Genomic DNA, 24,990 nt, shown 5'->3' with positions numbered 1-24,990 from the left:
AAAAAAAATGTAGGCAGAGATGAGGTGAGTGAGATGAATGTAAATGAGTAATACTTTGCCCTTCATCAACAATATCTAGTGAGCAACTGAGTAATCCGTCTGAAAAATTCTGACTTTCCAGGTATAAAATTGCAATCGTTTTTTACAAGCTTTGAGGTAATTAGAGCTGAAGTAAAGCGTCAGTTGACAGACGTTAATTTTAAAAATGTTTGAGTCACTAAAATGTCAAACATTTCCGCCGTCTCATTTTTCACATGTGAGGGTTTTTTTTGCTTTTGCTTTTATTGCACTTAGTGTTGGTTCAGGCTGGATACAAAGTCAATCTCCAAACCCAATATCCCAGCAAATAAGCTGATAACAGTTGATCTCAGTGACAGCCGACACCAGCTGATTGCTCGAATGATACCCGGCTACTCATCCATTATTTTATAGGGTAGGGTTTTTTTTGTTGCTATCCTTCTGTAAGCTGCTTTACAACCCACCTCCACCCCACATCCTTCTATTCATGCAGCATTTGCCCAAATCATTGTAATATATGTTGACATGATATTCATTGATGCTTTTTTATGTTTTCTTACTGCTTCTCTCCCCGTCTCAGACTTGTATGCTTTGGGGAACACTAGGACATACACATGCCTCACTCTGTATTATAAACCAAGCTGCCTCCCAGTTTGGTGGTCTGCTTAAGCTGCAAAAATTCCCATCTATCTCTGTGCTAAATTGCTGACCCTCTTCCCCTTTACCAATCCATATATTTACACATCACTTAAATTTGGAGAGTGGAGTCTGAACGCCAAAGTCTAACTATATTCTGCTGTTGTAATAAATCATTCATTTCAGATGTGGGTTATCTAATGGAATCCGTTTTATCTACTCTACCGTTGGTCGGAGAAACAAGCAAGTTTTAGCATATCACCTTGATTATAAGACACTGTAACGGGCGCTTTTTACTCGTCTATCAAAGAGAAAAATAACTCTTATTCATAAGCTCAAAAATCAGTTTTTACTTGTAGTCGTGGTATCATTGTTATTAACAGACCTGGTAGTGCATGAGGGTGTTGAGTCTCTTCCAGTCGCTCTCTATCTTTGTTGTGATGTCCTCATCCTGCAGAACCACACGAGCTGTTCTGCCCTGCCGCCACTCTGTAGGAAAATACAATCAATAATAAATGTGTGACATATGGCATTTTGAGAAATGTTGGTATCCCAAGTTTTTGACAGTTACATATTGTCACATGTCGATCATTTGTCTGCCCCTTGGCGCTGCAGTTGAGGTCATGTTATCCTTTCGCACTATATTTTATTCTTTGAAACTCGAAGTTGTCAAGTGTAGCAACCAAAGTGTCACCAAGACAGCTTCCTGTGCATTTCTACTTGACAATTAAAGTGATTGTGATTCTGTGAACAAAATAAAAATGACAGTGTCTTCACAGAGCTTTAAGCTGCCCAAAGCAACAAAGAGAAACTGATCCTCTCCAAATCCCTAGCCTGGAAAAGCCCCTTAGGGTATAACACTACAAGCCCAAAGCACGATCAGCCACTACCTACAAGTTATCTTATTTACTGCCTTTGAAGGTGCATGTCAGTTGGATTTGTGCCGAGTCATTCGGTATTGGATGACATGTTGTGGGCGTAAGCCTAGGTGTAGGTGCACTGTCAGAACGGTTTAACGTCAGTGCTAGAGTGTTGTTCTGATTAGGGCTGTAAACAGGTAAGGGGGGGGTGGGGGGGAGTCTTGACGAAACTGATGTGGAGCCCTTTCTAGATGTCATATTTGGTATTTGGTATATTGTCATTTGGCACGCTCGATTTCTGCTCTGTTTTCCCCAGCTGTCATTATTCCACATGTGATGTGCCACAGAAATAGTGCAGTCTTAGTTTTGCCTCAAAATATATAACACAATTACTGTACTGAAATTATTCCTTCACAATGGGATTGCACTCTGTGCAGCCTCACCTAGATCCATGTCTGTAGCCCGTGGCCGCTGTGAATACGGCATGTTCTTGTACACTGCATCCAGGATCTTCTCCTTTACCTGGGTAATGGTGTCACAGTTGAGCACCTTGACAGGGATTTCTGGGCTGTTCTCATTGTCGGGGTTCACACAGCTCAGCGTCTGGAGTTCCAGGATAGAGAGAAGGGGGAAGAAAAGGAAGGAGGCAGAGAGAAATGTGTTGATTGATACGGAAGTCCTTTCATTACCTGCTCTTCACCAAACTGTCCTGGTGGAGAGCATCTTGGCCAGAAATGTAATTTCACACCTCCAGAATGTGCTTGTGCAGCTCTGGCAGGGGCATTAAACAAGTAATGAGACACAGACTCTCAGAATCTCCGACATGGCGATCAGAGAGGTGTCATCCTGTCGCTGGCTGGCTCTGCCATGCAGCTAAAGCCTGAGGGGGAACCTATTCTGATGGGGCGCTGGAGGAACCCAGCTGGCTTCATTTCAAAAGAAATGTAAAAGAAAGAGACATGTTGCATTAACCAGGTAGTCTTACCTCGTGAATGTACTGGTTTAGCACATGACGGTTAAGCTTATATAGACTCAGTCTAATATTTGTAATTGTAAAGGTAGCTAATATAATACTTTTTTTTTCACTAATTTGGGTGAACGATGTCCAGTGGAAACAGTATTTGATTAAAAAGGATATTTGTTGTACGGGGTTTTGAGGCAAGTGTGTGAACCTCTTTAAAAATGGAATTTCGAAAATGTTTTGTCGAATTTTAAGCTTAACGAAATGGGCATCTGGCTATGCAAGAATGTTTATTTCATTTTATCAAAGGTATGCAAACATTCAAAGCAATCATCAAACTATAACCACAGCCTTGGCATATTCAACATTTCTGGGGATCTGTCAAGGCACTTTGCCAAGAGATGTGCAAAAATTAAAGCAGACAAAAGGTAGAGAGTTTTTTTTCTCTCTCTCTCTATCCATGTCTTTGTGACTCACCAGCGTCTTGTATTCAATCTGCTGGCGGATGAGTTTGTCTTCACTCAGGGAATAGCGTGCCTCTCCTGTGATGGAGTCTATGGGTCCTTTCTCCATTTGCTGTTTGATGGCACAGAACAGCATGAAGAGAGGCTCGCCAGCACACTCCTTTGTTTTGGAAAAGAACCCAGGGATTAGGTTGAAAGGTGGGAGAAAGGAAAAGAAGACATAAAAAAAAAGTAGTGAAGGGAAGGATGGAAATCAGTATTCATCAGCAGAGGTGATGAGACTGAGTAACTGGAGCATGACACATCAAACATAATAAAATTGAGCTTTTATACAAAGCTGGAGACATGTTTGACCTCGCAGGTAACAATTATCCTTCCAGGGTGTTGTTAGAACACATCGATATTAGGCATTTAAAATCACAGCCGCAACAAAAACATGCACAGCAGTCTATTTCAGAATCAATGCAAATAACTTTAAGCGAAGCCATAGTAGCTCTCACCATCTTAGCAGTGAGATGTGAGAAGGATTTCGTTTTACCTTGAGAAATTTGTGGAGCAAGAAAGCAAACCAGTTTGTCAGCATCTTCTCTGCCACTGACTCTGTTCTGTAAGACAAAGAGAGAGTGTACTCATTTATTAGCAAAGGCACCCCTCTGAGAGCTGGAGTGGTCTGATTATTCTTTATAATTTAAGACGTAGACGAGCTTGGCATTGTTGAAACCAAAGAAAAATTTAACAAGGAGAGTTCTGATGATATAGCCGCTTGGTCTCGAAGGACCCAGACTCCAGCAGACTTTAGGTTAAGTGCTGCTAGTGCCCAGCATTTTTGGGTCATGACATAATTGCTTAGAGACAGGTTTGATGGCCACTTTGAGTCACTCTGTTTCTTCCTTGCAGTGTCTGCACTTAGCTACTTTACATGAGTCCAGATGGGTAAAAAATTTATGATTTACTGTCATATATTCTAACTAAATATGTAAAAAAAAAAAATTTCTGTTCCAATTTTTAAATCCGATCCAAGGCCTACAGCATTTTAGCTACAAATTCCGTGTCCTAAACCTGTCGCACTTTTCTTTTGTTCTTACCCAGATTTCAATCTTAACCTGCACTGAATCGACTGTTGACGGCGTCCCATTAAACTTTAGAGTGCTTCCGCAAGAGCTGCATGTTTGGGCTAACAAGTTCTTGTTGTACCAGCTCCCATGTGAACTCATCCTTATATTTAATGAGTGTGCGTCAGATTGTCAGATTGTGAGAGCAACCCCCCCCCCCCTTTTTTTTAAGACCTCATGAAACATTCAGTAGGCCGGTCTCAGCACTGGGAAAACAATCGGCAGATAACCAGAGGTGGAGGAAAAAGGGAGAGAGGTGAGAGAAGGGAGGAAGAGGAGAGGTGATGGGGAAAGAAATGTGAGCTACAGCTGAATGTTTCATGAGTGGCACACAGAAGATAAGTCAGACTGACAACAACTCTGCTGCCGCTGCACTCACTCTTCCCCATTAGGTTCTCCTCCTCTGCCAGTCCCTCCCACTCTCTATCACTTTTAACACTCCTGTCTTTCACCTGTCTGCTCAGGCATCCTGTTTCTCAGACTCATAGCGGATGTTTCACACTGCTGCACAAAACAAAGCTGTACAAAGGTGGGCTTCCCGTTACTGGCCTAGTTATTCAACCATCAGAAGTGCAGCAACTGGGCCGGAAAGAACAATGCACAAAGGAATTATCTATGCCAAAAGATAAGCAGCATTGATCAGAATTGGTCAGGTTTGTGACCAAAAAAATCTCTAGTTTTAATCCTCTCACCACAGAGAAATGGGAGTCCAGTGTTGCGAAACTGAATGATGTACCCGACATGACCTCCCAACCGAAATTTAATGGGCTTTTCAAATTTCTGACTTTCTTGTATGTCTAGCTTTTAGGGACTTTCTTTAAACATTTTGAAGAACAATTGATTTCTTCTTTTCTGCAAGCACAGCTGAGATCTGATTAGAGATCTAAATTCTGCTTTGTCCACAAAAGCCACAGGACTGTGGCTCAGTAGGACCACTCTCTGATATCAATTTAAATAAATGAATTCATGTTCTGTTCTGTCCTGCAGTTTTACCTTAAATTTATGCATCTTACCAAAGAACTGGAAATGAAAGTTTTCAGCTGACAAAAAATAACTCTGTATGTTACACAGCTTTTTGTTAATTGGGTTTTAGCACTGTGAATGATTCTGTTTACCTGCGGAGGAGTAGTTTTGGGTGGTTCTTGCTCTCCAGATTGCGTTCTATAAGATCTGAGAGCAGATGTTTCAGGATGTCTGTGGCGTACTCCAGCCGTCCCTGCAGAGCGGTCATGATGAGCGAGGCAACGTAGCCGCGGTCACGCATGGAGAAGGAGCGCTGCAGCTCCAGTGTGCGTATGAATGTCAGCAGGAAAACCTTATTATTCACCAGCTGAGCAAATTGCTTCAAGGCTTTCTCCACATTCGCCTGTCCGCTCCCTGGCACCTGCACGCATCATGCATTTTTGCACACACAGAAAGGTGAGTGCGCTTATTAGATGGTACACACTCATGGATGAGTTAGAACAGAAATACAGAACAGAGTAAAAATTCTCCTCTTCAAAGGGTCAGTACAAACCAGAATTACTGGTGTTGCTAAAGCCTTTGCCTAGAAGTGAGTGAAGGTTATGCAAATGCGTAGAGAACTGCCCCACCCTTAAAAGTGTAGATTTAAAGGAATATATAAAAATTAATTAAAACCTTTTTTGCACTAAATAAAGCACCTTTGTTATGTGTCAAGTGCAATCAGAGGATTTCTAAAGAGTTAATTGGTTCTTAAGAAGTGCTATAATGTGTACCCTAATAATATCTTGATTAAACTATCTTGACTAAACTATCTAACATCAGCCATGACCTTTACATTCCAAGCTTCTTCTTTTTTTTTTTACACAAAAAAATTAAAAGCCAAATACTTTTTTTTCTCCAGATTTTCTTAAAAACTGAATAGAGAATGCCTCAAAAATTAAATAATTTGCCTATCCTTTGAGAAAATAATGAAAACACTTCTTTCAAATAAATTTTAAGAAAAAGAAATGACTTCAAACCCAGTAGAAGGCTCAGAGATTAATGAAAGCAAAAAAAATCCCAGTATGAGCTGCAGTCAAAAACTCCACTCAAATTAAAAAAATTAATAAAATTTGGCAATAAGGACACTTCTTGTGAAGGTCTGCACCATTGACAGCTTTGCAGCTGTTTTACAGTAGATTTCCTCCTTGAAGTCCCTTTCTGTCCACTTATGTGCAGGGACCTCGAACTCAAAAGCAAAAATCTACTTCTCTGCAAAACTGACTCAACCTTTATGTCAAGGATAATTACTGGTGGTGAGTTTGGTCTCCACAGTGCCCAAGCTAGAAGAAGGCGCCCCAGGTTAGGAGTGGCACCAGTCAATTGTAAAGCCACAGTCTCCACTCAAACTGCTTCCCATTCTCTTCCCGAAAATGGAAATCAAGTTGCATGGTTGGTGTTTTGACACAGTGGAGCAGATTCAGCAGGCATTACAAATGTGCAAGTTCAAGTGGTCTGAACAGGCCTACCGGTCAGGGATGTGAAAATAGCAGGAGCACTGGAAGTGACCTTGAAATAGAGTGCAGTCAAATTTTAATCAGGTATATTCTTTTGCTTTTTATGGGCAGCGGCCCAAAACTTTTTGACCTCAAACTGATGTGAATATTCCCACAGACAGTTTGACAGCTTTGGCCAAAAAGCCAGTAGCAATTATTTTTGGAGTATACTGAAGCTTTAAGGTCAAGACGTCAGAAAAATGGTTGACACTGCATTCAAGTGTTGCAGCCTCTTCTTCAAAGGTTCCTCACCTCCAGTTCTCTGAGGACAGGATGATCATCAATACCGGGGAAGAGAACTCTCATGGCATAAGTGCGATAGTCCAAGTAGGGAATGCCGGCTCTGTCCAGATCACTGGTTAATTCATTGATGTCAGTCTGTAGTTCTGCAAAGGCTGCACATGACACATGTATAAAATGTTTTGCCCAACATTTTAGTAGTGTATGACAGTAATTCCAAATAAGAAACTTTTACATTTGCATCTTTGAAATTCGATATCTATAGCTTGAATATTAGTTATAATTTTGCTCATCTTTTAATTAAGCCACCTTATATAGTGCTGTGAAAAAGCATATGCCTAGTTTTTTGGGGTTTTATATGCATATTTGTCATATTTACATGTTTCAGATCAGACAAGCTTTATTGTTAGCCTAAGATGATCCGAGTTAATACAAAATGCAGTTTTCAAATGATTCATTTATTAAGGGCAAAAAGTTATCCACAGAATATTTTCCCAAAAGTTTTGGAGATCATCCGGATGTTTTCTGGCAGATATGTCTTTGTTCTTTTTGGTTGTCAGTGGTTTTCAACTTGGAGGTCTCCTATGAATGCCATTTTTGCCCAATCTCTTTCTTATTTTTGAATCATTAATCAATGACCTCAACTGAGGCAAGAGAGGCCTGCAGATCTTTACATGCTGTCTGGGTTCTTTTGTGACTTCTTGGACAAGTCATCAATGTGCTCTTCCATGTTCTCACTCTGGTTCGGTTGAGCCCCAAAGCCTTAGAAATGCTTTTGTACCCTTTTTTAGACTGATGTCAGTGACTCTGTTTCTCATTTTTCTTTCGATTGTGGCATGATGTGTTTCTTTTTGTGATCTTTTAGCACATTCAATTTGTCAGAAAGAGTCCTGTCAAGGCTGAGTGTAGCTAGTAAAATTGAAGTCAGCTTTTCACAAAATGTGGTTAATCACAGCTAATTCACGATTTAACAAAGAGGGAGGATTACGTTTTTCACATCTCAGGTTATCTGAGCTCTCATGTGATCTGAAACATGTGTGACAAATATGCAATAAAATAAGTAATCAGGAAGCGGGCAAATGCTTTTTCACAGCACTGTAAATCATTTTGTACACATAATTCTGACATAAGCTTTTAAATGAATATAATGCAATTATAAATTTCATGTTAATTTGGGAATATGATTGAGCGGATTTAAGATATTTTTATCTTTTAGTTCGTACTGACCCTCTTTGCACTCCAGAGCCACTCTGGATTCCAGATTGTCCATCTGCATCTGCAGGCGCTTCAAAGTGAGGTCATTCTCATGTGACTTCCGCCTGTAGGCCAGCAGAACTATTACAACGATGATGAGGAGCAGCCCTCCTCCAGCTGTGATACTGAGGATAGCAGGAAGGGTGAGCAGGCTGTCGGATCGGATGTGAACCTCTCCTGGAGAGATGTGGAGTCCGCCGACTTGAACCTGAATAATTGCACGATAAAATTTAACGATTTAAAGATTTTCAATAAAATCTTTAAAACATGTTCAAAAAAAAGGCAAAGCCAAAAAATAAATAAATAAAAAGATCACATCAAATGTTAAAGATTTGCCTGTATAGTTGCCTTTAAATAAACTAATATCCAGGCACACACACTTACTTTTCTTTTAATAGCTCTACTGTCAATACTTGCAAGAGTGCATGTCAATAATTGTAGAAGGCAATGTTCTCTACTTTGGAACCTACTAGACCATGAGTGACAAACAATGACAGAAAGCCAACAACTAAGTGAAAGCCTGTCAATGACCCACAAATACAGACAAGCACTGACCTGCAGACAGTGACCCACATTCCTGCAGACAGGGAAACAGATGGACAGACAGACAGAGAATTGCCGGATAGGCACAGAGTTGAAACTGACCAGGACTTTGTGTTGCCCGGTGAGGTTTGGTGGCTCACAGAGTAACTGAGTGTCCGACACAGTAAGAGAACAAGGTGTATCCCCGATCAGCACCGTGTAGTTGAGCCTAGCTCCACCAGATGCAGATGGCACCAGGTTACGTCCCTGCAACATATAATATAAAATTTAAATATATCAAGCACATTTCACATTTTAAGACCAAACAGCTCAAACATTAAACCTAAACTCTGTACTGAGAATCTTAAAAAAAACCAATATTTGTTTGATCTAAGAGATCCAATTAAAACCATGATTCTGTGCATGAGCTATTTGACCAGACAAGTAACTGTTCACCAGAAAAATAGTATGCTTTAGCATCATTCAATGTTTATGCATCAGTGGAGTTAGTGTAAACAGCTATAAGGGCATTCACAGAGCGCATCACCTGCCAGGGCCTAGGCGCTACTTTGCAAGTTTGCAGAGAACCAAAAGTTAATTGGTTTTTCTGGTCCCCATTCTGCACCTTTCCACCAAGTTTTATGAAATTCAACTTGGGTAGTTTTTGCATATTCTTGCTGAGAGACAAAACAAACAGCGCTGATCACATCCCTTTGCCTTGGCTTTTGTCTTGCGAAGAAGGCTTTCTGTCAGTTTCTGTACTGCACTGCGGACTGCCACAGAGTCTATTTTTTTTTTTTTTTTTGCAAGAAAGCTGCTAAATTATTTTAGCTAACAAAGGCAGATTACTTCAAGACACAAACCAATATGCCATGCTGTTCTCTCTTGGCAAACGTAGCTAAAGATTTAACTTCCTTGCAGTGGCACATGAAAGTAAAGGGAAGAAAAGTAAGGCAGAAAAAAATTATTTTAAAAAATACAAAAGAAGTGTTGTCCGTTCTTTGACAGGAAGCATTTGAGTTCACAGGGAGAAGAACATCAGACAGAAAAAGTCAGCAGTTATGTCCACCGTGGTCTGAAATATTTATTAAAAAGGCATAAAAATTAATGGGGAAACAGAGGGGTTGATGTGTGTGGAAGAAATAAAATCTGATCAAATGGGATAAGATTTTTTTGATCACTGAATCAAGCAACAGACTATTTATAGCACTGAGCATAAGGATAGAATTACATTAGGTTATGTGTACTGAAGATAAAACAAATGCTGTTATGAAAGCCACTTACTGTTTTTAAGGTTTTGCCTTACTCTGAAATGGGAACTGAAACTAGACTCATTTCTGGGAAGCTCTCCATCAACTTACTTTGAGTATGATGGGAGCTCCGGGTTTCTGCTCCAAAACACCCGAAAGGCTGAGGGGCTCCAGGTAAGGGTTGGGGTAGTAGACAAAGCTTGTGGTGTTATAGGTGAGCAGAGCTTGGACATTGTTGAAGACAAATCCAAACTCATCCACATGTTTCACTGTCTCATGGTCTGTGGTGTACTCCACCTTCAGAGATGGAGCGAAGCAGCTGATGGTGGTTGTGTTCAGAACTTTGCACACCTGGAGAAGAATCAGATCAGGTTTTTTAAGTTACACCACATTATCCACAACCTGACAACGTAGTGAGTGAAATATTACAGCAGCCAGACTGTACGTATTATGATATACAAGTTTTATATCTTCCAGTAATTATTCATTTAACCTCAAAGGAAAATTAAGTACAGCAATTAATGAAGCACCACTTGTAGGTTTTATATATGTAGGAACCATTTTTGCTAAATAGATCTGAACAGATGTCTCACTTCGTGCCCAAATGTTATACTACTAATAACTATCCTGTTATTTCGAACATCCAGATGTTAGACCCTTTAAAATCCTATTCAACTTGCATATTAACAGAATAATATCTACTAGAATCTGTTTCATATTAAGCCAATCACTCGATTACTAGAGTGCAATTCTGTGGGCTTTTTCGCCCCTATACTTCTTCAAAGTCTCCTTTAAAAATGAGCTGTCCCTTTAAATTTCACCAGCTTGACACCAGTTTCTAGTTAGCTTTAGTCAGATCTAGTTTTGCACAGAAAGCTATTTGAAGTAAATTAAATGCTTTTGTGATTCTTAACATTTTCAAGTAATTCCAGTTATGTTTTCGAGATATGTGTGATAAAGATTCTGCCCTCATTAAATTCACCAGTGACCCTTTTCTAGCAGCCGTTTCGGGTTAAAGTTCAACTTTAATCCCTTCAGATCTCAGCTTTGCCAGTAACGCTGTCGAACATGCAGCTTTAATTGACTGGCTGAAAATTTGGGCTGGCATCGTTAACACATCATTTAACTGGCTCTGGGCAAACTTCTCACATACAACATGTTCCACATAAAAACACCCTAATTTATCAAACACAAAAACTGAAGGTCCTTGTTTTCTCTTACATTCATGCAAGCAAATAATGCCATCATTCTCTCTCTGGCATCTCTGCAATAGTTATCTTTTCTGCCAGGGTGCAGTTCTAAAGCAAATCCATGACTAGCAAGAAGTGGAAAACCTGCTCCCAAAGGACCCTGGTCTTTTGCCAACAGGGTCCCAACACTTTATAACAATCAATCACTTTGAGCGACCTGCCTGAGCAGTTCAGGCGAGCAGAATTAGCTCCATAAATCACCTCCAAAAGTGAGTTGTTCATCCATATCATTTTTTAAATCTTCTTTTGGAATGATCCTTTATGTAAACCTGTTCTAACTTCTTTTTTCCTCCCCAAACCTCTTCCTCTTCAATCACATTATAAAAATGATTATACTACAGCACTGAATCTGTCTAAATACTATCATAACAAATCACAGATTTAGAGTAAATTTATTGACGTATGATTTTTAAAAACTAAATATAACCATAAATCAGCAGTTTTTACACTCACATTGACAGATTCATGTCCAGCATATTTGACTCTGACGCGTGGTTCCTGAACTACATCCAGATTGGTGCCAGTCACGGTCAGAGTGGTGTGTCCACTGTTTAGAGGAAAGAAATACATATTTATTGTTCAAACAAGCACATACGTGCACAATGCTCTCAAAGCAACCTGCTGAAATGCTGCTGCTTTTTCATCATGATTTAAATTAGAATGATAACCACAGAGACATCGGTGTTTTTAAACATTTCCCAGAAAACCTGCATTAATGCAGGCTTGAGGAGGTATAGCTGGGATGGTAGCTCAGGCTTTGTTATTGGACAGATCAAACGGAGAACCAGCTGGCTGCTATTTTATATTCATCCATAACTGCGAGACTGGCATAGCACGAATACAGGTGCTGCTTGTTTACATATCTGCGCTAGATGTGATTAAAATAAACAACATGCTCTAATCTCTGAATAACCTGAACTGCAGTGCGAGCTTGGAAAAATGTGGAAGTAGAAAATCGGAAAAGTGAGACAAAGAGGTCAAAATACAGGAGAGGAGGAAAAATGCTTAAAAAAACTGGTCAGTCGAGTCAGCCTGACAGAGTGCCAATCCTTCTCTTCTCACACTTCAAAGGCTACCTAAGCTTGTAGTGCCTCATAGTGGGAATGTAGATTCATGATGAGGGCTCTTGATTGCAGCTCCACAAAGCTCCTCCTGTCACTAGGCTGAGGGCCAGGGTGTCTCTCTGAAGTCTAATCTGCAGGGACGTAGTGCCGAGTAATCCCACCCTAACTCAAATTAAGTGCCATCTTTTATTTAGCAGAGTCCAGGAAGTGCACCCTTCAACTGCGATAGAAATGTTCATGTAGCAGGTTCATTATTGTAATATTAACTGCATAGAACTCATTCATGTAGAATCGTGAATATTTGAGTCAAAGATGGTTTGTTTGGGGGGGTTTTTCGACTATGATTGTTTATATAGATAACAATGTTGTGGCTAGTGACTTGATAATATCTCTGCAACCCTGACAGTATTACCAAACTCTCAGAATTTCCTGGGAGACTTTCTATGAAGAGCTGTATTATTAATCCCATTGCACCCAAACTGGCTTCAATTCACGGAGGAGTTGTTTGTGAGATAATTCTCAATATATAGGAGTAAATGGAGCTTAACACCTAAATTACCTGCTTCTTGACAAAGAAAGCCAATGCCACATTACTTTGGTCAGAAATGATTAGTTTTAACAAATAATGTAGGGTGCCCTGTTTCTTTGGGTATTAAAAGGGTAGCTGTTCTCTAGCTGTCTAAATTGTCCTCTACGCCCTGGTTAGAGGACTAAAGGACCACTACTCCTCCATTGCCAAAAGAAATAGGAGGACTAGGGCCAAGTGATGGGCCAAGAGGGATTGGGCTTTAGTCAATGAACACTGAAGCTTATCTGTGCAGTGCAGTCCTGGAACAACATCTGTATTTCATAATATTGTCTTGTTGTCTTGGACTTCTTTATGTTGAGTAGTGTTTTTATTTTTTTATCCTTTCAGGTTACATGCATGAGGGGGCCAGAACATTCGAAACGGCTCTCGGTATAAACCAGCACAAAACTATTACTGTTACCACGGTCCATATAATTAAATTAACACCTCTGTGACAGCATCAATAAAAACTGAACATTATAGGCTTCGTAAAAAGGAAACTTTATGGGAATTGTACCCATTTTTTGAGAAAAGTGAATCACACATAGTACAAGTTTTTCTGTGCCACTGACTTTACACATAGATTCACAACTTGTGTGTGGGTGTTGATTTAATCTAAATGAAGTATTGGATATTTATGATTTTAATGCTGTTCAGTTAGCAGACAGAAAACAGTTAAACATGAAGTGCATGAAGTCCTCTTTCACACATACATCATCTGCAACACATTTTGCAACATGAAAACTGTCACTTGCAAGATGAGATCATTTGCACTTTTTTAATTGTGACATGTTCCTCTGATTAGGCTAGTAACAGCGTTTATTCAGTACTTAATTTTTTTCTATGTTACCTGGTAATGCTCCACAGGGGCTCAATGCGCTGTACTGTGGGGTCTTCTATGTACTCAAAGGTCAGACTTCCAGGAACCTTGGCGCGGTCAACACTCAAACTGACTTGCACTGGCCCCGCTCCAGTCACCGATGGAGCAGAGAAGCACACGATCTCCGACTTGGTCCTCCTGGTGAGATTACCAAAAGAGAGATTTATTCATGCCTTTGATTGTGACTGCCCACTCAGCGCTGCAGTGGCAGACTTCACGTCACTATGAGCCATGCACATTACGGTGAGAGGAGAGGATTCATTATAGTCTGTCCCATCTCTTCCTCGTTACAGACACATTAGGGATGGAACACTGTAATTAGAGGGTGCTCAAATTAATGGCTTCCTTGCCTCACCCACCTGACTGCTACAATGTGAGGCATTTTGAACTTTAAATAGATATCTATAAATACACAGAGAACAAAACTTACTACAGTGAGTTTCATCATCTCCTCACTAATCATCAAAGACTTTTAATTTAACGCACAGACACATAATTTTATCAAAGGTGTGCTTTTTTAAAAGAGTGACCTCATACAGTTTTTAATTGATATTAGTGAAGGCTAAATCTTTAATATTGTGCAGAGGCAATCTAAATTTAGTGCTTGTGAGTCAGGAATCATTTTTAATGTGAGATTAAGATGATGTCAAGGGGTTATATTACTCACCTGTATAGCTCACATGTCTGATTACCAAAGTACACATTAACAGTACTGCCAGCTCCTAGATTCTCCCCGACTACAGTGACCTTGGTGCCCCCAGATTCAGGTCCTCGGCCTGGAGTCAGTGCCAACATTGCAGGGGTCTTTGGAAGAAAAAGAAAATCATTCATGTTTCATTTAGCATACGTGCCAACGCAGAATACAATATGTCTTATTAACTGTGTGATTCTGATAAACCCTGTTCTTCCAGCCTTGGCTCAGTAAGTCTCTGTAGAACTAAAAAGTTAAGAGCAAAATTGTTATAAAAGGTAGACCAAGGTCTAATAATTTATTGACTATCAAGGCTATAATTATTTTAAAAACGAGTAATACTACACCACATGCTCAGAAACAGAGCCCTCTTTGGGATAAGGTGCAATAAACCAGAACATTGTTTTCATCAGCCACTAACAAAAATACCACAGTTGAAAAGTCATTCCTAATTATTTTTTAAACTGTCTTGTGCACAGTCTGTGCTGCACTTAAAATGCATTGAGAGTCTTATTCTCTTCCTTGCCAGTTGATGATTGCAGTTGCCTGAACTGATCAAACTGGTTAGCTTTTACCTACAATCATACAAACACTTTGCGTTTATTTTGGAAAAAGTGGACAAGTTACACGTGTTTCAGTGTCAGAGTTACCACAAAGGAGTAGAGCTGGGAAGACTGTGCTCGTAGCTCTGGTCTACATTCGCCAACACACAGCATAACCGGACCTGGAGTACTTCCTTCAGGAGCTGCAGCCATCTCACACACAATCCTTTCAAGACAAAAAAGTAAAAAAACAAAACTATGTATGTGGGTGCACAAAAACACAGGCATTATGCATAATAGTAATAGCAGCATCCAGGCATACACACAGAAGAATCACTGCACTGCATCACATTTGTTATGAAGTGCACTGCCGGAAGATGGCCGGTGTGATTGAGGTAGACTTTCATGGAAGTTGTGGGTCAATACAGAAGCCCATCTTTCTTCTGAATGGGAAACCTATAACAGCAGTATAACTCAAATGATAAACTACACCCCTCCCCATCTCCAGCACGATTGCCACCCACCATTACCTCCGGTTACCATGACAACATAGTGGATTCTTCAATAAATCAGTATTGCCTGTCAGGTCAATAAGATAAAGTACGCCATGAATAAGTCATTATAGCAACTGACCCCACGCTGAAATTAATGGTAGTAACAGCTGTAATGCCATGTTTTAAAGCACTGTTTGTGCCAAATGAATGGCCCTGCCAAATGCACAGCTCTGCACAAGAAACTTGTCCTGCGATACAATAAGAGCACCCAATGAATCGTCCCTGCCCAACCCTTCTATTCATACATCACGTGAGTTTTCCAATTTTCTGCTGGCATGTTTTTTTCCTTTTTTTTACCCCCCCTTTTTTAGAAGGATATAAATAAAGTCCCTGCAGCCTGAGCCCAATTGCATTACATGGCTGTGAGAGAAACACATGGCTAACAGATTGTCCCTCCAGTCAGCGACATGCAACGCATTTCAATTACAGCTGTGCCGACAGCCTTATAACGACAATGACACAAAGACTGTCTCTTCCTTTGGCTCTGACTGCACCAGAGCAATACAAAGACCCATGCACAATCCTACAACCTGATGAGGCATCACAGAGTATCCAGCTTATTCAGAATGTGCTAGTGTCTTTATGGGAAAAAAATATGTAGAAAGAAGGAGATAGGGAGAGTGCACGCATTTATTTAATAGTACTATATCAATACTATTTATTATTACTGGAGGGGAGGAGTTTCTCTTACTGTTCTGCAGTGATGTATCCCTCCTCCTGTGGTGTGCACTGCACTCCTGCCACTTCCACGTTACCAACCAGCTCAGAGAAGGATAGACCAAGGTTCAAGCCCTGGATTGTCACCAGGGTGCCCCCTTCCAAAGGTCCAGCAACTGGGTTCACCTACATAGAAGAGAGGAATTAAATAAATATTCTCTGATAAAGCTTTATTCTTGTACATATTTTTTTGAATAATTCTTGTATATTTTTTTCCACATAAATAATGTGCACTTCCATACTGGAAAAAAAGATGCTATAAAGAGAGTTAAACTTGGCCAAACCCAAAAGAATTTCAATTATCTTACTAAAAATTTGGCTTTGAGCACTGCCTTAAAATATAGACTTTTGGCAATTTTGATCAAGAAATATTGTCCCATAATATGTGGAATAGTAGAATCACACTTTAAAATGGATCTGTGTAGCCTTTCTTTATTCTTGGGAAGCAAATATTAAGTAAATATACCATAAGTCTGTGTGTGAAATGCTCAGCTTTCATAGCAACTGGGTCTCTTCAGAAAACCTTGAAATCCACCATAATTCCAAGCAAACTTTAATGAATAATGCAGTGAATAACAAAGCCTTGAGAAAACCTATTCACAGCCCTTTCCAGTGTCAAGTTAACCATCCCAGCAGGAAACCTTTGGACCTACAGAACAGAACAGGAGCAATGCCGGAGCAACACTCCCTCCACTCCCAAGCAGCGCTCAGTAGTTGATTCATTCGGCTGCAGCTCCTTCAAAAACCCCAATAATGTGACAGGAACATCAAAGGCTCCCGGCTCTTTGAAGTGGAAGAGCCTTGCATCTCTGTGCCTGACCCACTGCGCCTCATTCAAGAGAATGAACAGGAGTTTGTGACATAAAAGATCCATCATCACTTTCTAAACAGACTGAATACGTTTAGCTGTCAAGCACTTAGGGTATTCAGCTGGTGTGGAACAAAATGTAAGATAGGCTCAGGTAAACAAGCACTTGGAAGAAAAACTGGAAGTTGGCCACAGAGAAAATTAGAGTTAGTTATTGATATGTACAGTATGAACTACTTGTATTTGTTAAAAAGATGTCTGGCATGTGGTTTTCGGATAGTATTATGTACAGATAAAAGATGTGATTTCGGAAAGTAACTTCTCAAAATCTTCGAACAGAGTTAGACTTTTTTTGTCGCTCTAAAGTCTATCAACCTGTTTCTCTATGTCTCGCTTGCTGTAATGGCAAATAGAAGCAAAATCAGGTATTTTATCCACTATAATAACCTGGTTCAACTCAGTTTCTCTGACAGACATGTTTTCAAACATGATAGTGATGGAGTTATTTTGATGCAATGAGTTGTTTTCTCTCTTTCCTTTGAATTTTAAAAAGAAATTAAATAGAACATTTACTTATAAATTGCTGGATCTTAGCACACAACTACTACAAATTTGTACCCAGGTCCCAGAAACCACTTCTAAACTAACGTCCTTCTTAGCTAACCACTTAATTAACTACTTAGCTGTGTTTGCATTATTTGAATTCACCATATGCTTAAACTTGATGGCTCAATAGGATGACTCAGCAACAGACAACCCAAGTGCACTAATGAGCCACAGACCTCCGTAATGCGTGGGTTGGTGCATTTGACATTCCTGGCAGAAAGATCCAGCCAGCGGCTAGCGTAAGGGGAAATGGGAGGACAGTGCTGCTTCATGGTGCACCGGCCCTCACCGCTACACCAGCCACACTGGAACTTCCTCTCTGCCCGCAGACACATGCCACAGCTGTCCCGTAGGGCACTGCATTTGTAGAGATGCACTGTAGGATAACAGAGACAAAAGTGTAACAATATTGTAATATATGAAAACCTATAAAATATACTGTACACGCACCAAAATTTAGACCAGCAGGGAGTGCAATTTGGTAAACTAAAAAATTTTATGAAATAACAAAAGAGAACACAAACTCAAACAGTTGGTTTTCACTGTCATCGCCACAAATAACTGCAAAGTCAGCATGTGTATTCAATAAAAATAATTTAATAAGCCATGTTTATGCACATGGCCTATTTCAAGGATTAAGAAAAAGATCATGAGTAATCCAATAAACCCTTCTTTGAAGTTTGCCTTTTACATCCTTTCCAGTAAGTAACCTTTATTTATGCCCATGTAAATGAACTTCCTTAAATAACAGCAAGGCCTGTTGAAATTCATGGCATGCATATATTTTGGTCAATGGGGATGTATTTAATGTACCACCCACCATGACAGCTGACAAGCACCTTTCCGTGCAGGATGATGGACAAGAAACCAAAAGCAACAGTAAGAGCCAAGCTGAGCAAATATGAAAAATCATCCTTCACCCCTTCAGGTGTACAAGTGATTGGGTGCTCTTTGATAACACTCCCTGCTATTGTGAACTTTCTCTCAAGGCCCTTCAGGAGCCTTCAAGTGCTCTCTATGACCCATCTATACCCTGTAGATTGAGTGTTTTACACTTCTCTGGTATGGCAGTGATAGATGACAGAGGCACCTTTAATCTTCTCTGGATTGTCAATGATGAAATTGCCGTTCCATACAATGGAGAGGTCCACTGCCAGGTCACTGATCTTCACACCCTCGTACATGTACTGAAAAGCAGAAACCAAAAGTAAGAGAGTGTTCAGAATAGGGGGGAGAGGGGAATTCAAAGAAAGACAGGGCACAGAGTATAAAAAAGATGGAGAGAGACAGAGTAGGGAAAATGAGGGGATGAAAGGGCAGCAGCGAGACAATGCTTTTAACCATCTGTCATTTCTGCCATGGTTGTCTGCTCCTCTACTCTTTGACATGTAGGGACGCAAACCCAGGCTGGGGTGGCCGATCATCCACATCTGAAGAAAAATGGCCTTTTCATACATTGTCACAGAGTGCCAAGGTGCGCTTTTCCATTGAAATTTAGCCTGTGATTTTTATTGTGTAAAAAATTGGGCAAGAAATATCCTGTGCTCCTCCATAACTTATGCCGTTCAAACTGAGATACGGTTTTGAGATACGGTCGTATAGTTGTGGTGTATTTCGTTTTTAACCATGCAACAATTTTCCCTTCTCTCCTTCGTTACTTCCCTGTTACTCCCCTTCTTTCTCTTACATGCTTTTCACAATTCCTTATCACTTTCCCTTTCCTCTACTTTTGCCTCGGTGTGCTTGACACTTCAGGCGGTATTCACTGATGCTGATATACCCTATGTACCTTGCCTACACAGCATCCAAGCCGTCTGCCTCATTTGACAGCTGTGAGACTCCCTCTGGGAGTGTTTGAGGTCATACCGAGCTGTTCTGGCACTGCACACTGGTGCTGTTGAAGCGGAGCGCCGTGACACGGTGGCTGACACCCTGCACATTCACCACACACTCATAGCCCCGCTGGCCCGACTGTGGCTGAGGAAGGTTCCGGGCCCTCAGGGTAATGGGTCGAACCTCACCAGCCGGAATGAGAATTTCTCCAGAGTTAAGAAGCTGAGGACATGCCTGTGAAAGGAACATACGAAGAACTGCAATTTTACTTTTTACAGTAAATACGTATCAACTGCCTCAATATTAAACAGGTAGCATTTATGATATTTTCAAAGTTAGCTTCCTTATGACAGATTGAGCTGTGTATCTAAAACACACACATTATAGTTTCTGTACACTAGTCTATGTTGGTTTGCATGTACATCTGTTTGTTTTGTTGTATGTAGCCTAATATGACATAATCCATATGAATCTGTAATATGACTCAGGGATTAGTGGGGCAAAGAAATCACTAATCCAAATAGACTTTGCATTCACATGGTGCATCATTTTTCTACAGTAAAGTTGATATGTAGGAACTCACTACCTCTTCAGCTATATCAACTAGACTCTATTCCAGAGTTCAAATCTCACCTGTTTACGTTCACATATCAAGTACAACCCTGTTTTCTACTCTATTAAGCATTTAATTATCTATATTGTTACTAGGAATTGTATGGACAGGTGGCTCTTTGCTGAAATATTTTCACAACATATTGACGAACTGCCATTAAACTGCTGCATGATTAGTAAGGATAACACAGTCTTTGGTAAACCTCTGAGTTTTCTTCTAATATCACTAGTAGTACACAGTTTCCTCTAATCAGCTAAAATATATAACATCCTCCAGGATGGATTGGCAAAAATATTTGTATACATATTTATACTAAAGTTCCTGAAAGACCAATTATCATGACATTTGACAAAAAATGATTCAAAGTATTCATTATGAAAAAAAAGTATTCACAATTTTTTTAATTCTGTCATCTACAGCTTTTATCTGTTTTTAATGTGAATAGCACTTTGGTTTATGACTAAACACTTGGAAAACTAATGAAATTCTCTTTAGTTGCTAATGTGCTTAGTGCTGACCGTTAATATGCAAAAACCTAAGTGGAAGATGACATTTGCTAAAATGAGCATGTTAGGGTGCTGATCGAACCATCCTTCTCCCCGTATGGCTTTGCAAGGCCACTGGTGTGGCTGTAAGGTTTTTATCCTAATGATTCTTTGCAGAGAATGTGTTTTTGTTTACTTGGATTTCTACCTTTAAGGCAAAAGTGTCATATATCATCAGAAAAATTGTGTTCCTGAAAGCAAGACTTCAATCTGCTCTAGTATTTCTATGAAAGTACCTCTGAGGCGTTGACTCTGCCCTCCTGGAAAGAACAGCTGCTTGGGTCGTGTGTGCACAGGTTGCGGTATTTACACCAGTGACAGCGAAAAGTGCTGTTTACACAGGACAGACACCTGCAGGACAAAATGAACACATTATGACAGACTGTTCACTAAGTGTGCCATGCAACACTACCACATTTACACAGATTGTAAACCCTGCCCATCATCTGCATGTTCCCTTTCTCAGACTTCTTAAAGGACTGCAGACGGGAGACTAATGAAGGATTGTGCTGAATTTATCTTGACACTCTCTTTTATGAAGATGTCCTCAGGCAGCATGAATGTGTTTTGTTTTGTTTTTGTTTGTGCGTAACAAAGCAGCTTGAAATATTGGTAGGAGAGAAACAGTTCACATGTCACTGTTAGTTAAAGCATAAACAGTCATTCTAGGAATATAAAAAATGATGTACACTAGTATCAAGGACACAGTGTCCTTAATACATCTAAATTTGACTACTACAGCTTTTCATTTTATTATGTTGTTTGCAGTTAACAGTATGCCAATCTTCTCAGGATTGTGTACAAAATCAGAATGGAAATAACCAAATGTTTCATGGGTAGAATTGTGCAACAGCTCTGGCTTGGATTCAGTCACCTACAACAAGCAGTCAGTTGTGGATTAAGGTTGTGGAATCTATCCAACGAGATTTAATCACATTTTGGTCAACAAACATGGAAGCAGTGCTAATACAGCAGAGATGAACGATACACAGCTGTTCATAAACCAATAAAGCAATTGTGAAGATTCTGATTAGGGTCTGTCCTCTTTTCCTGTTGGGGAGGTTGTTGACTTTCCTGCCTCTAATTAAGTTCTACCAGAGTGTAGGAAGAGGATCCATGCATTATCACAGTCTGTTAATCCTAAATTGTCCCGCTGAATGAGATGCAGCCATGAGAAAACTATAAAAACACTAGCAGAGCTCCAACACTGCAGCTCATAGTGAGTTACAAATGCCAATAAATGTAGAGCAGCTTCATTAAAATTTGATATTAATTAGCTGCCCAGGGCCAGTATGGACATAAAAATGTGTGCTTGTGGGTGCATGTGTTAGAATGAAATTCGGGGGGTTGGGCATTAATAGAGCTGGACTGGCAGGGTGCTGCAAACACTGGATAATTAATTATGGAGGGTGATGTGGTGGTGAGGTGATGGTGGTAGCGGAGGTAGAGGGGGAGAAAGAGGTGCTGGGTTAGGAGTGTGTTTGGTCTGAAATATTAATCACAGGAGTATACAGGGTCACCCTGCAGCTAATGGAGGCCGTACTGGTGTGGGGCGGATGTGATGAGCTTCCAACTGTTTTCTTCTAATGGCTTAATATGGTTATATTGCAGCGTTTATGTCACAGTCAAAGAGCATTGTGAATAAGTGGCATGTGGGCTAAGTTTCTGGGTTTACTATAAATACTCCATCAGTCAAATGATTCCTCCCAAAGTGGATACAGAGGCTAGCTTTTGTCACTCATGGCTGGGTGTAATTCACCGTTCAGTTAAGTGAAGCCTATGTTTAAGCACATCAATTAAAACCTCAAAAAGTTCTTTAAAGTAATTAATTAAATTTTCCTTATTTGGAGTTTTGTTAATGTTGCTGTGAAAACTTATAAAGTGTTTGCTAACTTCTTTTAAAGCTGACAAATGCTGCTAATTGGCTTTCATCCTAATAAGATCCACATTTGTAGCAGTGCTTGCAATTGTTATTCACAAAGAAAGACTCTTGTCATATTTTACTGTTATGATAAATACAGCATACATTTGCATAATGGCTCAAAGTCAAAACTGCGTCCCTGCCCAGTTAGTAGGCTTATATTGGATGACATTTAAATAATGTACTTTTAAATTATTTTACTTACCCTCAAGCATCAGAGCAAGGCTAAAAATATAAAATATCTTATGTCTAATATTGGAGGCAAACACAATTCTCTGGCAAGGCCCCTTGGGATGAAGTCAAAAGGGGGTGTGTGAATCTAGTACTTATCTTTTTAAGCAGCCGTCAGGGACTGCTGGTCTAGAGTGAAGCCACTTCTAGGTGTTAATATGTATAAGGGCTGCAACAAACAATTGTAGTTTATTACCGTTTAATCTAACAATTATTCTCTCTATTAATTGTTTAGTTTGTTGTGCCTTTGTCTCTTATTTTGTACCGCCAACAGTTCAAAACTCAGAAGTGCTTTGATATGAAACAGAGGAAAGCAGGAAATCCACACTGAGAAAGCTGAACCCTCAGAATGATTGAAGTTTTTTTGCTTAAAAAAGGAATAGAAAATAAACAATGATTAACTGTCAAAATATTTTCCGATCAACTGGTGTTAAAACAGTAATTCAAAGACCAAGAAAACAACCATATAAAAGGCTGATCCAAACACTGCTGATTCTGTCAAAGAGCAGAACGACGATCTGTCCTCCTGTCATGTTTTGCAGTCTTTAATCCTTATAAACTCTGGGTCTTTTGTCCAAAGACAGGGGGTCATAAATGACAAATTTACTATGATCTTACTGGTAAATCCTCTGCAGTTAGTACATGATGTATATCATGAATGCTTCAGCTTTAATAGTTTTTTGCTGTATTGGATACCAGTTCGTAGACCTAAAACATTTTCTAGGATGAGTGGAACAGTATTGAATTCAGTATTGAATTCACAGGAGTGTGCGGCAGACAATGATAGTTAACTGATACTTAAAGCTTCAACCACTAAGCCCACAAACTGCTAGTTAAACCAGAGTCGAAACAAACAGGCCATGGCAAATGCATCATGTTGATTTAAATTAAACCTGACAGATAAATTGATCTCAAAGGTTATCTAATAGGCTGATCTTAAGTAGGGTTGGGAGCATCAGTACATCATTGCTCTAAATTAAGTCGTGCTCTTCCATCTATTGAACAAATCAAAGATGTGGGGTGGATGGTGGGTTGGTGGGTTGGGGGGTGCAGGGGCAGCTGAACTCACATTTTATGTGTGCTGCAGTTGTAGAATTTCACCTCCGTGCTGGCGACCATTTGACCCGTTTCCTTTGAATTCAGACGAAGCTCTACCCCAGCCCAGTCTTAAAGAGAGGGACGCAGACGCAGCGTGGTGAGTGAAGGGAAAGCGAGAGGGAGTGGAAAAACATGTAAGAGAGTTGATGAGAGAGAGACAAAAAGGATGGGTGAAAGAATGAAAACAATGAGTGAAAAGAGAAGGTCAAAGTGAGGCAAAAAAAAAAAAAAGTTAATGCTTTTATCACATTCCTGTAAAGAGCCACCTGGTGTCTGCATTCCTGGAAGGGCATATTGTTGTTGTCATGAGAAAACCTTCTGTCAGAAACTTCAATTGAAGGATTACTTTAAATGCTCAGAGGAAATTCTACAGCTCCTTGGTACTCACCACACTCTTTGGCTAAACAAAAACTGCAAGGGAGCCAATCTTTAAAGCAGACTCTTTTTGTTAGAGTCTAGAATATTGATACATTAATCCTTACATCTGACGTTGGCATCATTAAATATCGGTTATAGGTGTTTACTGTGTTACATAACTTTATTTTTTATTTATTTTTTTACAATATACACTGATATCTGAGCTCACCTTGTCCCTCTGGTATTTGGGGAACATCTTTTCCGGCTGGGGAAAGACACATAACCCTGTTCCCCTTCACATGACCCTCCAATTCAGCCTGCTGGCCAAATGAACAAGTAATACCAGCAGAAAGGTCTGGAACATTGTTCACCTCAAGTAGAAGCTAAAAGAAAGCAGACAGGAAAGATTTAAGACACTGCTACACTTACAGTGGTGGGGAACAGTCTGACAGTGCGATGTCAGCACTATATAACAGATTCAGCTGTATATTTTATCACATCTAGTTTGAGAATATGCCAATTTTGGAAATACGCACAAACACACACACATTGTTCTTTCTTTCTTGCCTACAGTTAGATGAAAAGACAGATTCTTCTGTTGTACCAGTGTAGTAAATGCCCAGATAGATGGTTAGTTTATAACTTAACACTAAGACTGCATATAGGAGGAAAGAAGCTGGACTTATTCAAGATTTGTTTCAGTGAGATTTATGTATAGCATTTTTATTGACTGGGCGTTTTCCAGTTTTAATGCTAAGGTAACCAGCTTCTGGCTCCAGCTGCACATTTACCCACATGTGATGTTGATCATCTCCTATATTCCTCAAGAATAAAACAAACAAGCACATTGCCTCAAATGTCCCACGAGTCCTTTTAAGATGATGTTTTTTTACCTCC

At 39.9% G+C, this 24,990-nt stretch overlaps 1 protein-coding gene across 1 annotated transcript in view; it reads right to left on the bottom strand.

Moving 5' to 3' along the window:
• The window catches only part of LOC146387556 (plexin-A2-like), an 81,081-nt gene that overhangs the window by 10,305 nt on the left and 45,786 nt on the right, over positions 1-24,990 (bottom strand). The window contains exons 7-26 of the mRNA XM_084929236.1: positions 24,323-24,476; positions 23,708-23,804; positions 20,723-20,837; positions 19,362-19,562; positions 18,586-18,682; positions 17,672-17,871; positions 16,056-16,207; positions 14,919-15,036; positions 14,245-14,381; positions 13,548-13,715; positions 11,519-11,612; positions 9,927-10,166; positions 8,689-8,832; positions 8,017-8,251; positions 6,802-6,944; positions 5,167-5,435; positions 3,478-3,544; positions 2,953-3,099; positions 1,958-2,117; positions 1,040-1,143 (exon numbers count right to left, since the gene is read on the bottom strand). Coding sequence (XP_084785362.1) covers positions 1,040-1,143; positions 1,958-2,117; positions 2,953-3,099; positions 3,478-3,544; positions 5,167-5,435; positions 6,802-6,944; positions 8,017-8,251; positions 8,689-8,832; positions 9,927-10,166; positions 11,519-11,612; positions 13,548-13,715; positions 14,245-14,381; positions 14,919-15,036; positions 16,056-16,207; positions 17,672-17,871; positions 18,586-18,682; positions 19,362-19,562; positions 20,723-20,837; positions 23,708-23,804; positions 24,323-24,476 — 3,042 coding nt within the window. The remainder of the gene's footprint in view (positions 1-1,039; positions 1,144-1,957; positions 2,118-2,952; positions 3,100-3,477; positions 3,545-5,166; positions 5,436-6,801; positions 6,945-8,016; positions 8,252-8,688; positions 8,833-9,926; positions 10,167-11,518; positions 11,613-13,547; positions 13,716-14,244; positions 14,382-14,918; positions 15,037-16,055; positions 16,208-17,671; positions 17,872-18,585; positions 18,683-19,361; positions 19,563-20,722; positions 20,838-23,707; positions 23,805-24,322; positions 24,477-24,990) is intronic.

This window comes from Perissodus microlepis, chromosome 5 (assembly GCF_051167445.1).
Source record: "Perissodus microlepis isolate ML-2025 ecotype Zambia chromosome 5, ASM5116744v1, whole genome shotgun sequence".
NCBI lineage: Eukaryota > Metazoa > Chordata > Actinopteri > Cichliformes > Cichlidae > Perissodus > Perissodus microlepis.
Note: the sequence above shows the minus strand (reverse complement) of the source record. Positions and strands in the feature narration are given on the sequence as shown.